The following is a 16,608-nucleotide window of genomic DNA, read 5'->3' as shown; positions in this document are numbered from 1 at the left end:
TCTTGATTTCATATTTACATTTCTTATTTGATTCCTTGTATTGCTGGAAAGCCGATAATGTGCCCTCCGAAATACATTTCTTGAAGGCCATTTTTTTTTCCCTAATAAGTTTTGCTACATTACGGTTTAGCCACCCCGGTTTGGCTTTGGCTCTTCTAAATTTATTTCCCATAGGAATGCACTGTGGGGTGCTATTGTTTACAATGCTACTGTCCAAAGGTGCGCCTGTGCTCCTTCATTGGAGGCACTCTAATACAGGAGGTGTGTTACTGGCTAGATCACCAGGTGAATGAAAACAAATGCAGTCACCACTTTTGAAAATTGTTAAGCTGCGATATTTTATATTTTTGGTTTTGGTTTTAACATCATTTTTTTCTTTTACCATTTTCCTGTAGCAAGAAACTTTTTTTTTTTTTTCTGCTCTATACCTAAAGATGGAGAAATGTGCCCCTCTTCCCTCCTAAGGGCTCTTTCACACGGGCGATCTGATCAGATCCGCCTGTCAGTTTTTTAGGCAGATCTGATCGGATCCTCCATGCAGCTCTATGGGGCAGCGGATGTCACCTGCTGCCATCCGTATCCGATCCTGTCCGTGAAATCTGGACGGATGGAAACCCTATTTTTCCATCCGTTCAGGGATCGGATCGGATGAGAGCGGACAGGCGGTCCGCTCTCATCCGATCCCCCATGGAGAGCAGCGGGGGCTGTGACACCTCCCTCTCCGCACTGCAAGCAGAGACGGAGCTGTCATCTGCCCGGCTCAGCGGGGTCGGCGGATTGATCCCCGCTGAGCAGCACGGATCCGCCTACGGAGGTGGACCGTGTGAAATAGCCCTAAAACTGCATCTCCCAAGAGCCTCTTTCTTACAAAGTGTGTGGAAAGGTTCCTGGAATTCAAGGCAGCAATATTGTTTCGCTGGGAGAGAAATTAATGTATAGATGTGGAGGGGAGCAACAGCAGAGGAAATTAGAAGCATTCTGGTAGACCAGCAGGTGTTTTCTGTACTTCTGCAAGGGCCTGTTCACACCATATGCAGTGCAGTGCTTTTTTTTTCCTGCATTAAAAGCATGGAAAGTAGGTTATATGGCTACCAATGGTATAATTCACGCCAGCGCAGTGCGTTCCAGTTCCAGAAGAAAAGTACAACATGTTTCTTTTTTCCTGCACAGAACTGTACTGGAATGTGGTAAAATGCTTGAAATAACGTTAAAAATGCGCTTGCAGAAACATTTCCAGAACAGATATGGAGGACGTTTTTGTGACGTGAATGGGCAAAGGGATAAAGCATGGGAAATATGTTGGTATTGCAGAGGCATACTGCCCTGATATACCCACTTTACCCTAAATAAGAATTAAAATGTTTGAATTCCCTTCCATGAACAAGATAGCGCAATGGTTATTGTCAGTAAACCAGGTCAGGGCGGTATACCACTCATGTAACACCCTTCTCTCTTTCCATCAGATAGTTTCGTGGAAAAGATACAGCGACTTCAAGAAGCTGCACAGAGATCTCTGGCAGATACACAAAAACCTCTTCAGGCAAACAGAGCTCTTCCCACCCTTTGCGAAAGCCAAATTGTTTGGTAAGCTTTGTTCTGCTGGGACTTGTTACATCTGGAGTCATTGTAAAGTGAGAGGAGAAAGGAGGTGATGTTATATAATAGATGCAGAAATGCCTAGAGAACTATTATCATGGATTGCTGTTAAAGTAGACTTCAAAATGTAAGTCTGTTCTGTTGTAGCCCCCCCCGGTTAAAAAAATCTTCAGTGATAATATTTAATATAGAGTGATTAAAATTGGAAGACCTTACTCCCCATGTTTCACTTTGCTTGCCTAGGCAAGGGGGACATCTTTGCAGTTTTATGAAAAGCGGAGGATCATAAATCCTGTAAGACTGTGCTAATGTACAGGGTTGGAATATTGTCTGATGAGATTTGAGGTCCTGAGCATTCTCAGGATCTTGTGATGAGGCTCAGTGACATTAACTACAGGAAGTGGCCTGAATTTGGGGTGTAGAGCCAGCCATAGATGATTCGAATCTTATCATATTCAGCAGGGACTGGCCGAGATTCTTATCATGTATGGGCAGGCTGATTGCATCTAAGTTGATTGATCGATAATCGCTCATTCTTTGGCCGGCTTTAGGTAACTATTTTTTTAACAATTTTCTTCAAATGTATTTTTTATTGCTTTCATTGAGGGTATTTTCCTTTTTTATAAGGGAGGTAAGGTTCTTTTTAAACTACAACACCGGCTACCTTTCCTTTCTGCATAACAGTGGAAAATGATTTAATTCTGAGTTTTTTGCTATCTGTGTAACTCACTTTCTTTCCTGGTGACCAAATTGTTTCCAGGATATGTAGTTGAGAAAGGAAACCTCTAGTAGGGAAACATTTATTATGTACCCAGTGGAGACCGAGCTGCCGGGGGGGGGGGGGGGAATTGCCCTCTTACACCTCCTGTGCTACTCTCCTGGAAGTGGCAACAGAGAATGCAAGGACTCGGAGTAGCACAAGTGCTTTTGTTAAAGGGCAGTACCGAATCTCTTGAGGAGTATGGCCTAGGAAACTGTAGACCACTGAAGAGGAACCAGACCTGAGAATACAGGTGTACTTAACAGGATCATAGAAGGTTTTTTTCTGGTGCCTCAAACCAGGAAGATTGGGACTTTATGGGCAAGTGAACATAGGTGCAAATAGGTAAATAAAAAAATAAGCAATGTGTTGTAAAAATAAAGGCAATAATTTATTTACAATGCTGGTTTCACGTGTATAGGCAATTGTGAACAATGTGCTTGGGGGAAGACCCCAAGTGTGAAGAAAATAAAAGAGGTGATTCCGAAGAATCAGTGACAGTAGTGCATTTGTGACTTTTGTGAGGATTTTTTGGCTGTTTCCCAATAGATGTTGAATAGGACAGAGTGTCCCCAAAAAATCCCCAATTGTTGACGTGTTTCGGCTCTATCATGGGCCTTTTTCAAAGCATTTTGAGTCACTCAGTCTTTAATCTGAGGAAAAAATATACATGATTGTTTAGGTCCTCTCGGTATAATTTCTGTAGTATCAAATATATATGAAGAAAATAATGGAATAAGTACATACACGGGTGTAGCTGCTAATTCTGCGCAGAGCTCCCTTGTCCAAAAATTGCAATCACATCGGGAATCGTGTCCTGCATACAGCCTGGGTTAATATGAGGAGTATTGTTGTATTAATGAGACTTGACACAGTGGGTCTCTAGTATTGAAAAAGTATGAGGTATCTTCACTTACAAGTATATCGGCTGAAGGGGTTAAGCTTCCACGGTTCTGGAGGTGGGTTTTTCCCTTTTTCACTCTTGGGCCAGATTCTTGATCTATATTATAATGTATTGTAATATATGATCATGTATATGGTCTGTTTTTATTAACAGTATTTTATCACAGGATTGTGTTTGCATATTGAGACTATAGTGCCAGTTCCCAAAGGTATTGCATGTGTTTTTTACTCATAGTGCTTACACAGTAAAAAAATCGATAAAGTGACTCTGGTGCCCAGGATTTTATTGTGGGTGTTTAACAGGAGTTCCGTTGGAACTTACGTTTTGGCTGAAATCTTGGTAGGGAATCATCTGTCCAGCTGCCGCAGGTTCAGTCCGTCCTCTTCTCTCAGCTCGAGAGAAGTGAGGACTGACTCTCGTTCCCCGGCCTTATGAAGTCCCTTGCGTATGCGCTGCACGTAAAGGACTTCCGAGGAGCGTGACGTGGCGCTGATCTCTGCGCCTGCGCTCAAGGGATGCGCGCGCAGGTCGCTTGACTCGTAGTGAGGGACGCTCTCGGCCGCCAGCACGGGAGGAGGGGCCATCCTCTCCCCGAAGGTGATTGGTAGGTCCCAGGCAGCCCCCACGTGGAGACGTAGGGGCTACCCGTGCTGGGTGCGATTGCTATGACAATTGTGAGCCGGTCAGCAGAACTGTTGCTACAATCCCTGTATGTAAGATATCCTATATCCGCATAAATGAATATATAGCAGTCTGACGTAGTACATTGTGCATTTAGCATAACAATAAAGGAAATTGAGTAAGCTGTGAAAACAAAAAATAATAAAAAATATAATAAAAGGGCAATGCTAAAGGTGTCATTTGGACAGCAGTAATACAATAATCCCACTCATGGTATCGGTGGATTTGGGAAGTAAAAAATCCCAATTACCGGGTAATCCAGGATTGTCCCATGATCATGTTAACCTGGAATCGGATACTATGCATCGGTATGTATATGTGGTTGGACATTTATTGGAGGACGACCTCCGATATGTATAGGCAAATTGTCCTAGCCCCTACAATGTTTAAAAAAGAGGAGCACAAAGAAAAAATTGTGTGTAAACTAAAAGGTACATGAAAAATTAGAGAAGTTGTTTTTCGGGCAGGGTGAGGAACAACAAAAAGGTTTTTGGTACTTAGTCGGTCTTTCCTGATGCAAAGCCCTCAAGAAATGGGCGAAAACTCTCGTTCTCGTTCAGTCCTGGTGGTTTTGTCGCCTGAAGGCATCGGATCCACCTCATTTCCATCTGCAGCAATCGTTTGTTCCAATCCCCCCTCTACTCGGTATATGAATTCTTTCAAGAGCCATGAATGTCACTTTGGGCATCTTATTTTTATGATGGTGAGCGACATGTCTGCCAAGGGGTACATAAAAATTGCACATTGCTGTTGTGTTGATTGACACGTTTGCCAAATTCCTGTTTTGTCTTTCCTACATAATAGGATTCGCATTGGCACTTTCCTTCCCAAATCCACCGATACCATGAGTGGGATTATTGTATTACTGCTGTCCAAATGACACCTTTAGCATTGCCCTTTTATTATATTTTTTATTATTTTTTGTTTTCACTGCTTACTCAATTTCCTTTATGGTTATGCTAAATGCACAATGTACTACGTCAGACTGCTATATATTCATTTATGCGGATATAGGATATCTTACATACAGGGATTGTAGCAACAGTTCTGCTGACCGGCTCACAATTGTCATAGCAATCGCACCCAGCATGGGTAGCCCCTACGTCTCCACGTGGGGGCTGCCTGGGACCTACCAATCACCTTCGGGGAGAGGATGGCCCCTCCTCCCGTGCTGGCGGCCGAGAGCGTCCCTCACTACGAGCCGAGCGACCTGCGCGCGCATCCCTTGAGCGCAGGCGCAGAGATAGGTGCCACGTCACGCTCCTTGGAAGTCCTTTATGTGCAGCGCATACTGCGCATGCGCGAGGGACTTCATAAGGCCGGGGAACAAGAGTCAGTCCTCACTTCTCTCGAGCTGAGGGAAGAGGACGGACCGAACCTGCGGCAGCTGGACAGATGATTCCCTACCAAGATTTCAGCCAAAACGTAAGTTCCAACGGAACTCCTGTTAAACACCCACAATAAAATCCTGGGCACCAGAGTCACTTTATCGATTTTTTTACTGTGTAAGCACTATGAGTAAAAAACACATGCAATACCTTTGGGAACTGGCACTTTAGTCTCAATATGCAAACACAATCCTGTGATAAAATACTGTTAATAAAAACGGACCATATACATGATCATATATTACAATACATTATAATATAGATCAAGAATCTGGCCCAAGAGTGAAAAGGGAAAAACCCACCTCCAGAACTGTGGAAGCTTAACACCTCCAGCCGATATACTTGTAAGTGAAGATACCTCATACTTTTTCAATACTAGAGACCCACTGTGTCAAGTCTCATTAATACAACAATACTCCTCATATTAACCCAGGCTGTATGCAGGACACGATTCCCGATGTGATTGCAATTTTTGGACAAGGGAGCTCTGCGCAGAATTAGCAGCTACACCCGTGTATGTACTTATTCCATTATTTTCTTCATATATATTTGATACTACAGAAATTATACCGAGAGGACCTAAACAATCATGTATATTTTTTCCTCAGATTAAAGACTGAGTGACTCAAAATGCTTTGAAAAAGGCCCATGATAGAGCCGAAACGCGTCAGCAATTGGGGATTTTTTGGGGACACTCTGTCCTATTCAACATCTATTGGGAAACAGCCAAAAAATCCTCACAAAAGTCACAAATGCACTACTGTCACTGATTCTTCGGAATCACCTCTTTTATTTTCTTCACACTTGGGGTCTTCCCCCAAGCACATTGTTCACAATTGCCTATAAACGTGAAACCAGCATTGTAAATAAATTATTGCCTTTATTTTTACAATACATTGCTTATTTTTTATTTACCTATTTGCACCTATGTTCACTTGCCCATAAAGTCCCAATCTTCCTGGTTTGAGGCACCAGAAAAAAACCCTTCTATATTCTTTATAAGGACGATGGCAGAACCTACTTTCTGTATGTGAGCAAAAGATAAAAACCCCCCCTCACTTAACAGGATCATAGTAAGGGTGCAAGTAGAGGTCGGTAATAAATGAGCAGAGGGTACCAACTCAGCAGATTTAGAGTTGAGGTTTCAAGCCCTGGTTGGTGATAGCTGGGTAGTGAAGGTGCCAATTCAGGAAACACGAGTAGAGTCGTGGATTTGAGCTGAGGTTGGTACCAGTCCGGCAGCAGAGTTACAAGACAGAAGGAAGGAAGCAGAGTCAGTCAGGCCGGTCAAGGTCAGGATAGGTAAGCAAAGGTCCATGAGCAGGTCACAAAGCAAGCAGGGTCATACACAAGAAGACAAAACAGCAGGTCAGGTTGCAGGTTAACAGAAACAAGCTAAAAAGCACTTGACAACCTGTTTATGCAGTGTTCCAATATAAATGGGTGATTTGGCACCAACACCAGTACTGAGGGTGCATGAGCACATGTGCCTGCACTGGTCTTCTTTTACAAAGACTTACCTTACATACAGACAGAAATGTAAAGTAAACAGAGATTCTAACCTTTCCTCTCTGGAAAAAAAACATGTTTTTATTGTTGTCATATCCATGGTAGGGTGGGGAGTTTCTGGTGCCTCAGACCAGGAGTGGGTGGGACTTTTTAGGCAAAAGATTTAAGATAGGTTGTATGTAGATAAAACAAATGTATTATACAATTTGTTAAAACAATACACATATGTGTGTAGGGCTATAGGCCCTGTGGTGTGGAGAGGTGATAAAGTATAGAATTTACAGTGAGCAGTAGTGACTTTGGTGAGCATATAGATGTTTTTCTCTGTTCTCTTGACTTGGTTTCAAGTTTTCTGGGACAAAGAGAACATCCGCAATATCCTACGCGTTTCGTCTTTGCAGCCTTTTTCAAGGATATCACCGTATCTGTAGTTATGACAGAAGAAGATATTTTAGTACACCTACACGTCCAAGGGGAAATTGTTTCCATTTGGGGTGGTGTTTACATTTGACTTACATTTTTTCTTTCTAAATTGCCTTTCCAAGCATGGAGACCTTTTCCTCCTGTCCTAATTTTGCAACAGGAACTGGAGTCGCTGTTCCTATAATTGATGTGTATATACGAGAATTACCAGGTGTAATTTGTAAAAAATCGTGTTTATTTAAATTGTCAATGTTTTTACTCACTGGCTTTAAACCGCAAGTCAGGGTATTTCTGCAAGTTTTCAGAATCAAGGGTATTTTGATCCGGTTGGTAAGTGCTGGTGTAGAAAAGAAAAAGGATATATATATATATATATACACAAAAATCGATGTATCCAAAAATATGGAACCGTGATAGCTGTTCCTTTTACAATATGTTTAGAAAAGTGCTTTTACTTTGTCAAGTTGCAGGTGAAACAACTTACATTTTGTAGGCAGCTTTGAGGGTTCCAAGTCAGCGCTCCGCAGGTCTGTCTGTCTCCTTGTCCTGGAGGAGACTGACATGCTGCTTCTTTGTTTTTATACAGTCCGCATGCGCAGTACTGCGCATCGGGACATGTGATGTTCTGGCCGCTGACGTGTCTCTGGGCACCAGTGGGCGGGATGTAAATTGTCCTCCTTTTTGCTCCGGTGTGCCCCAGTGTTTGGAAAACTGGCACACAAAGCCCCAGTTTTCCAAACACTGGGGCACACCGGAGCAAAAAAGGAGGATAATTTACATCTGCTATCCCCCCCACGGGTGCCCAGATGCACCCCGCTCCGAAAAATGTGTTGGCGGCGCTTTTTATACACTTAATACGGCCGAGTCTCTGCCTAGATGCGCGCGCAGCACTAGTTGCGCTTGCGCAATAGGATAAGAGACACGTCAGCGGCCAGAACATCACATGTAACTTGAAGGGATGTTGGCAAAAGTATATATTCAAAAGCACTGAGAAACCTAACAAACCCACAACAATATCCATGGTAGGGGGGATTCTTTTACCAGGACAGGAAGTGAGGAAAACTTTTCTCAGCCGGTATGATGGCAATAAATAGTAACCTGTTTCTATGTCCTCCTCCCCAATCTAAAAAACTAAACAACGTTTTGACTGACATTATACTTTAGAGCAGGGGTGTCCAACCTTTTGACCTTCCTAGGCCACATTGGAAGAAGAGGAATTGTCTTGGGCAGCACATAAAAAACAATAACAATAAGGCCCTATTCACAATTCGCAATTTTGAATCGTGGGCAGAATTGCTGCAATCGTGGCAAAACGCACCATGCATCAACTGCAGTGCAATTTAGCTGAGATTGCCATGCGCCACCTGATGCCTAAATGAAGCTCCTGCTCCTTTTTGGGTGACAAACTTTGCACAATGTGTTTTGCAACATGATTCTGTCGCACGATTTGGAAATGCAGGCAGAATTGCGTTGATTCTGCATACGATTTAAAAATCATAATGTGTGAATGGGGCGTAAGGATAGCTGATGAGCAGAAAAAGTTGGGCAGATGATCAGATTTCAACTATGTGCTCTGTGTGTACATGGCAGGGGTGAGTGACAGCTAGGCACAGTGTCAGTGGTAAAGGGTGGTTGAGGGAGGGGGGCTTTGGAGTGGGGGGGGGGGGGGGGGCTAGACTCAGCCATGCGACACTTACTTGGCAGGTGATAGCTAGCGAGAGTCCCTACATTAGCCGCCAGTGCTACTGCAAACACGGCATCCCCGGCATCTTTTCAGATGTTCCTGGGCCCTGCTTGTCTATGCCAGTCAGCGCCTTGGGTGCTATGCCAAAGAAGGCATGGCCTAGCTACAAGTTTAACATTTTTTGTTGGGCCGCAGGTTTGACACCTCTGCTTTAGAGAAAACCTGTGGGTTTTATTACCATATTAAAGTGTCTGCTGATCTCCATAGCAGGCAATTTCCAGTTCCTACTTGTATATCCTTTTCAGGGATCAACAGAAACCTCAGATCCTGGTGTGCTCTATGAGGGACATTTGCCATGTAGCTCGCCCCCCCCCCCCCCCTTCTGTTCGCCACACATTTGCTGGACAGTACACACAGGTACAGACAGTGGGAATGGGCATGCTACATGGCGGACCTATGTGGTGTAGTTAAAATTGTTGTTTGGGGGGTGGGGGGGCAGTGGGAGAGTCATGGGGAAGAGAGGGGACAAGAAGTGGGTTGAAGCGGGGCCAGGGACAATCTCTCACCCTGAGGTGAACCCCTCTGATGGTAACTAAATGCTAGTTAAAATGACCACAATTGCTCTTTTGAGTTCCCCTTCAATAATTGGAGATCCAGGTGTTTCATATTTCTCTGACTTTTCTTAGACTTTGTCTTAGTTTTGACCTGTGCTATAGTCGGAACCCCTGATTTTCCAATTTTTAGCCAAAGTTTGCTTGGCGGCTGTGAGAATAAAGGATATCCGTCTAAATTGGTTGGCAGTGCACCGATCGGGTTTCAGCTTTAGCAATTCCTCGTACGGATATTTAGGGATACTGGTATCCAAAACTAGATCAGTAGGGTACGCTCTTGTCCAAGATCTTCTAATCCATGGACCGTCCTACAACACATATATCAAAGTGCTAGCCAAACCACAGCCCTGCAAGCAGTGGTCTGAGGTGCCTTGGGTTACTTTAGCCAGTCTCAGCGGTACCATGTATCATCTCGGCATAAATTTATTGTTGGCCTCCTAGAAGTCGATCGACCTCTGTGCAACAGTATCTCATATTTGGCACCATTGATGGGCATTCAGTGGAGTCTCTGTCTGCTCTCTAGGTTCCCATTCTGTAGTGTAAGGTGGGCGGTCAGACATATCACCAGACAACAGGGATCTATAGATCAGGGGCAGAATGCCTTTCATCAAGGGATCAGTGAGACAGGCGCACTCAAAGGAATTAAGAGTGAGCGGTTAAGAGGTCTTGAATGCGGTGGAATCATGAAACCACCCACGATCGCCACCAATCAGTTTCCTGCAGGCCTAGACTGAAGGAAGGATTGTGAAGCAAAGTAGCCAACAGGAAGTGGAGGAACCGCCACCTCCCAGAATACCTAACCGAGTCCCATATTTTCAACAAGTTTTAGTGTGGTGTTTGTGTTTTTTAAATTTGATTTGGTTTATTTGATCGTTTGTTTATATGTATGCAATATTTTTATACTTCTATTTTACAAGAATATATATTTGTATAAAAAGAAAGCATGTAATATATAACAAAGTATATAAGTAAAGAGGACCACACAGCAGAATCTGCATGTCGGGAGACCTGCATCTTACTGAAACTTTTGAGGAAGTTGTTTGATAAGGAATGACTGAACTTTCAGCCTGTGTGTATGTGTATGCATCATTTCAGCTACTGAAACGTCTTTCAGCAGATTGGTAAGCAGCAAGAAGTAAGTAGCGGTTCACACATATGCGATGCGGGAACCCTGCGAATCCACTGCGGGTTCCCGCATCAGTCGACTCGCAGGCAGTTTGTCACGAGGCTTACCTTTGTCGGAGTCTGTAACGCAGAGATGTACGCTCACCCTTGCAGATATCCACAGTCCAAGGTGACCAGGTAAGAAAGCCACCTGGCCTGTGAATTTGTGCACGGGGGCTTGGCAGGGACAATGCTCCAATAGGCAGGACCGGCAGGAATGCAATGGAAAGGGAAGTCCAGGAATAACAGAAGTCACTGGAAGACAGGAGTCCAGATAAGGATCACAGGAACAACAAAGTAAGGATGGAAGCCGGTGTAACGTTAAAAAACCATACCCCGTGGAGAAACCATACCCTCGTCACTTCCGGGCTGAAACAGCTGAGCAGCGCAGCAGTGCGCATGCTCAGAGCCCCGGATACGTGATTGAACATTAAAGAATTAGACAAGTGCGCATGCTCGGTGGGCATGAAATTCTCACGGCACTGTGTGTAATGTAAAACTTGCGGCGCTTACATTAAAACAGCTCATCTGAAACGTAAATCATCTCCGCTCTTCGCCCTGTCACTGCCCTCATCTCCGGTAATAAATATAAAAGCGGCGGCGGGAGTATGTGATGTAAATGTGACGGCGATCGCGGCTCCGTGATCCGCTTTTATATTTATTACCGGAGATGAGGGCAGTGACAGGGAGAAGAGCGGAGATGATTTATGTTGCAGATAAGCAGTTTTAATGTAAGCGCCGCAAGTTTACCTACCGTGAGAAATCCATACCCTCCGTAGCGGAACCGGAAGTGACGAGGGTATGGTTTTCTCACGGGTATGGATTTTTCACGGAACACCGGAGTCAGTCTGGAACACACGCTTGGGAAACAGGAACACAGGAACAATGTCTGTCAACAGGAACAAGGTCTGGAACATAGATCAGCAACACAGGCACAAGGAAGGATCAGCAATGAACTGACAATGCTCTCAGTGAGAGACAGTGTTTTATAGCTTGCTTAATTGAGCAATTAGCTTCAGGTGGTCAATGAGAGACAAGAGCACACTCAGGTGAAGTCCAGCCCCCTAATGCTGAAGGGAATACCAGATTAACAAGACTGGATCCATATGAGCTGAAGTGTGGCTCAGAGGCAGGTTAACAGGACAGAATGTCAAAGTACACAGGTTCAAATCCGATGTCAGGTACTTAACGGCGACCACGCCTTGCTGTCTGTAAACCATGGCGAGAACCGTGACACAGTTCACACTATCTTATGCGAATCGCCGGGGGTGTCAATGCAAAGTTAACAACACTCCCAGATCAGTTTGCTTATCGCAGTACGAACTGTCAATACGGACATGAATCAGATCGCATAGGTGTGAACACCCATGCGATCCGATTCTGGTGTGGACCAAAAAAAGGGTCCTATGCAACTTTGGTCCGAATGCGATGCAAATTCAGCCATACAATCTGTATGGCTAAATTTGCAACGTACAGACATTGCATGTGATTTTCAGAGCAGTGCGATGTCTGTCATCGCATACATGTGAACCGGCACTAAAGAGAAGGCGACAGAACTAAATGCAACATTTCTTTATTTAAACTGGTTTAAAAATAAATAAATATATATCTATACTGTATACTGTATATATATGTGTGTGTGTGTGTGTGTGTGTATATATATATATATATATATATATATATATATATATATATATATATATATATATATATATATCTCTGTGTATGTATATATATATATATATATATATATATATATATATATATATATATATATATATATAATTTTTTTTTATTAACCATAATAAAAGAAAATATATACAGAGCAGGCAGCAATGCTACACAGTAGATATAGAGCCATACAACCACAAAAGGCACTGTAAATTTTTCAGGGTGATGCTTAGGCACAATATACATTTCTAGATGTTCTCTGTAAGGCCTCTTTTACAGGGCTGGGCTCGGACATCTGTCCCAAACCGAAGCTAACTGCTCTGTGTGTGGCTACATGTGATTAGTAGTGACTGCTGTCAGCCTGCCATTCGTTTCTAATCTGCTAAGCGGCTACTGCTGATCGCTTAACCCGGTCATTTCAGCAGCAAAAATTCACAGATTCTTGCCAGAGGAATCCTGCGGCTGCACCAACCTGGCCAGTGAAGGAGGCCTAATATAACAAATCTTATTTTTTTGAGTTCAGGTCCATTTTCAAGAATTGTTAAAAATAATGCACAGGCTTAAAAGTAAAATGATCCTGTTTCTCCTTCCTAAATACATGCTTATTTATGAGCACATTTAAAAATGCATTTAAAATCTTATATTGTTTTACTATGAGCTAATGAAATCACATATGAGGAACAATGAGACCTCTAGTGGATATTTAGGAGTAAAACAGGTGCATCTCATGAAATTAGAATATCATCAAAAAGTTAATTTATTTCAGTAATAAAATTCAAAAAGTGAAACTTTTATATATTTATATAGATGTGTTACACACAGAGTGATATATTTCAAGCATTTCTTTCTTTTATTTTGATGATTATGGCTTACAGCTAGTGACAACCCAAAATTCAGTATTTCAGAAAAGTAGAATATTACATAAGACCAATAAAAAGAAAAAGATTTTTAATACCACAATTTTGGCTTACTGAAAAGTATGTCCATGTACAGTGTAGTATGCACTCAATACTTGGTCGGGGCTCCTTTGGCATGAATTACTGCATCAATGCAGCTTGGCATGGAGGCGATCGGCTTGTGACACTGCTGAGCTTTTATGGAAGCCCAGGTTGCTTTGATAGCGGCCATCAGCTCATCTGCATTGTTGGGTCTGGTGTCTCTTATCTTCCTCTTGATAATACTTCTCTATGGGGTTTAGGTCAGGCGAGTTTGCCGGCCAATCAAGCACAGTGATACCATGATCATTAAACCAGGTATTGGTAGTTTTGGCAGTGTGGGCGGTGCCAAGTCCTGCTGGAAAATGAAATCCGCATCTCCATAATGCTGGTCAGCAGAGGGAAGCATAAAGTGCTCTAGACTTTCCTGGTAGAGGGCTGCACTGACTTTTACTTTATAAAACACAGTGGACCAACCCTCCTATACAAGCCACATTGCACACAATGACCATTCTTTGTCATAAATTCCTGCAAGTGCATCAGAATTGCTGTAGGCCTCTTGGTTGCCTCTCTGACCAGTTTCCTCCTGGCTCTTTCATCCAGTTTGGAGCGACGTTCTGATCCAGGGAGGGTCTGTGTTGTACCAAATACCTTCCACTTCTTAATAATAGACTTCACTACACGGCATTGATAAACCCTTTGAAATGTTTTTGTATTTATCTCCTGACTTGTGCCTGTCCACAACTTTTTCCCAGAGATATTTTGACAGTGCCTTGCCACCCATGGTTGATTGTTGCTTTAGTTGCACAAACAGCAACTAAAATGCTCCAGGAAAGCTAATCAAAATGACCACAGCTGATCACAGTTGAAAGTCAAATGGTTTGTGTGCCATTGAGAAGGTGATTAGCTACACCTGATTGAGTTTACAAGTCATTTTGAGGAGGGGGCGATTCTTTTTCCAACTCAGTCAGTCTGTTATTTATTTATTTTTTCTGACATGGTGTTAAATTTTTTACTTGGAAGTTTCACTGAGTAAATACAGCTGAAAAAAACAGAAACTATGTCTATCTCCATTTCAGACTGCAAAGCACCAAAATGTTTATTTTAAAGGGGGGTGATTAATTTCTATAACCACACAGGTACATCTCGTAAAATTAGAATATCATCAAAAGTTAATTTATTAAAGTAATTAAATTCCAATGTGAAACTCGTATATTTTTAAGTGATTTTTGAGTGATATATTTCAAGCATTTCTTTCTTTTAATTTTGATGATTATGGCTTACAGCTAGTGAAACCCAAGATTAAGTATTTCAGAAAATTAGAATATTACATAAGACCAAAAAAAAAAAAGGATTTTTAATACAGAAATGTTGGCTTACTGAAAAATATGCTCATGTACAGTATAAAAATATATATAAACTGGCTAATCAATCACAGTAATATCATGATCATTAAGCCAGGTATTGTTACTTTTGGCAGTGTGGGCAGGTCCTCCTGGAAAAATAAATCAGCATCTCCATATACCGTATATACTCGAGTATAAGCCGACCCGAGTATAAGCCGAGGCCCCTACTTTTACCACAAAAAGATGGGAAAAATGATTGACTCCAGTATAAGCCTAGGGTGAGAATGCAGGGTGGCGGGTATGGTACAGGAGAATGCAGGGGGGCTGGCATGGTACAGGAGAATGCAGGGTGGCTGGCATGGTACAGGAGAATGCAGTGTGGCTGGCATGGTACAGGAGAATGCAGTGTGGCTGGCATGTTCAGGAGAATGCAGGGTGGCTGGCATGTACAGGAGAATTCATGGTGGCAAGCATGGTACAAGCGGATGCGGGGTTGCGGGCATACTAGTGCGGCTGTGTTTCACTTACCTGTTCCAGAGGCGCCTTCATTTTAAAAATGGCGCCGCCCAGCGCTAACACGTCATTGCGCACGCGCCGCCGCCGCTCGGGAGAGCTGGTATACGTTTGGCTATTTCCGACCTGTCCCGAGCGGTGGCGGCGCATGCGCGGTGACATGTATACGCCGGGCGGCGCTATTTTTAAATCTTAAACACGTCGGAGCGGCCGGGAACTTTTTTTTTTTTTTTGTTGACTCGAGTATAAGACGAAGGGTACGTTTTCAGCACAAAAGAAAAACTCGGCTTATACTCGAGTATATACGGTAGCTGGTCAGCAGAGGGAAGCATGAAGTGCTCTAGAATTTCCTGGTAGAGGTCTGCGCCGACTTTAAACTTAATAAAACACAGTGGACCAACACCAGCAGATGACATGGCTCCCCAAATTGTCACAGCCTGTGAAATTTCACAGTGGACCTCATGCAACTTGGATTTTGTGCCTCTCCACTTTTCCTCCAGACTCTGGAGGAAGTTGTTTAATCCTTTTGTATAAGGCTTCAGATGGATGATGGCCTTCTTTGAGTTGAGTTCCTTTGATTAATTCTACTTTAAGCATTTGTAACGTAACATCCTGTCATTATGGGAAAAGACATTTCTTTCTTTGGACACGCCGATTCTGGAAATGCAAGTCTTGGTGTCTCTGAGATCTGGTGTTGGTGCCAGGGAAGTAATGTCTTTCTGTGTTCTGTTGGATTCTGAGGATGGACACCATCTTGTCAAGCTTTAGGAAAGGAAGGGCGTACTTTTGGCCATCCCAAAGGTGCAGGGAACTTGGATGTCGAAGGAATCTTGTCTCCTGATCAACATATTGGAACTTCAGATGATTACATTGACCAACCAGTTTGCATCCATACAAACAAAACCACAGCACTGGCATACATCAACTATCAGAGAGCAACAAGAATTCTCACTGTGGCAAGAGAGGTAGAGTTTGGAAATTCCCATTCCAGCCTTGTTAGCTGTTTATATTTCTGACGTAGACATTGTTCTTCTATCCCTCTGTTTTGGCTTCGGGTCACCAGAAAGACATTTCCCTCTATTGGTTGGAGGTGATGTGCAAGTCAGTCTTTTAGACGCTGATTCTTACAGTAAGTCCAGTTCCCTTTTTCTCATCCTGGATGGACAAAGAAAGGGCATCCAAGTGTTTACCATCTCTAGGTGGCTCAGGCAATCCATTGTTCAGGTTTATGGTCTCAAGGATTGGGTACCGCCTTTCATGTTAAGGCTTCACTAGGTCTGTTAGAGCCTCTTGAACTTTCTTTTGCATCAGGCTTCAGTTTACCACCTGGCTTTCTGTTCGCATATCCTTTAATTTGAGAGGAAATCCCAGCTTTGACCATTGTCACCAGAACAGTTGTCCACAACGGAAAAGATTCCCTCAT

The 16,608-nt window shown here is 43.1% G+C and overlaps 1 protein-coding gene across 1 annotated transcript in view; it reads left to right on the top strand.

The window, feature by feature from the left end:
• The window catches only part of RPS6KC1 (ribosomal protein S6 kinase C1), a 297,897-nt gene that overhangs the window by 24,388 nt on the left and 256,901 nt on the right, over positions 1 to 16,608 (top strand). Inside the window, exon 3 of the mRNA XM_082251364.1 lies at positions 1,464 to 1,584. Within this exon, the coding sequence (XP_082107490.1) occupies positions 1,464 to 1,584 (121 nt within the window). The remainder of the gene's footprint in view (positions 1 to 1,463; positions 1,585 to 16,608) is intronic.

The sequence above is a fragment of the Pelophylax lessonae genome (genome assembly GCF_965119305.1).
Source record: "Pelophylax lessonae genome assembly, chromosome: 3".
NCBI lineage: Eukaryota > Metazoa > Chordata > Amphibia > Anura > Ranidae > Pelophylax > Pelophylax lessonae.
Note: the sequence above shows the minus strand (reverse complement) of the source record. Positions and strands in the feature narration are given on the sequence as shown.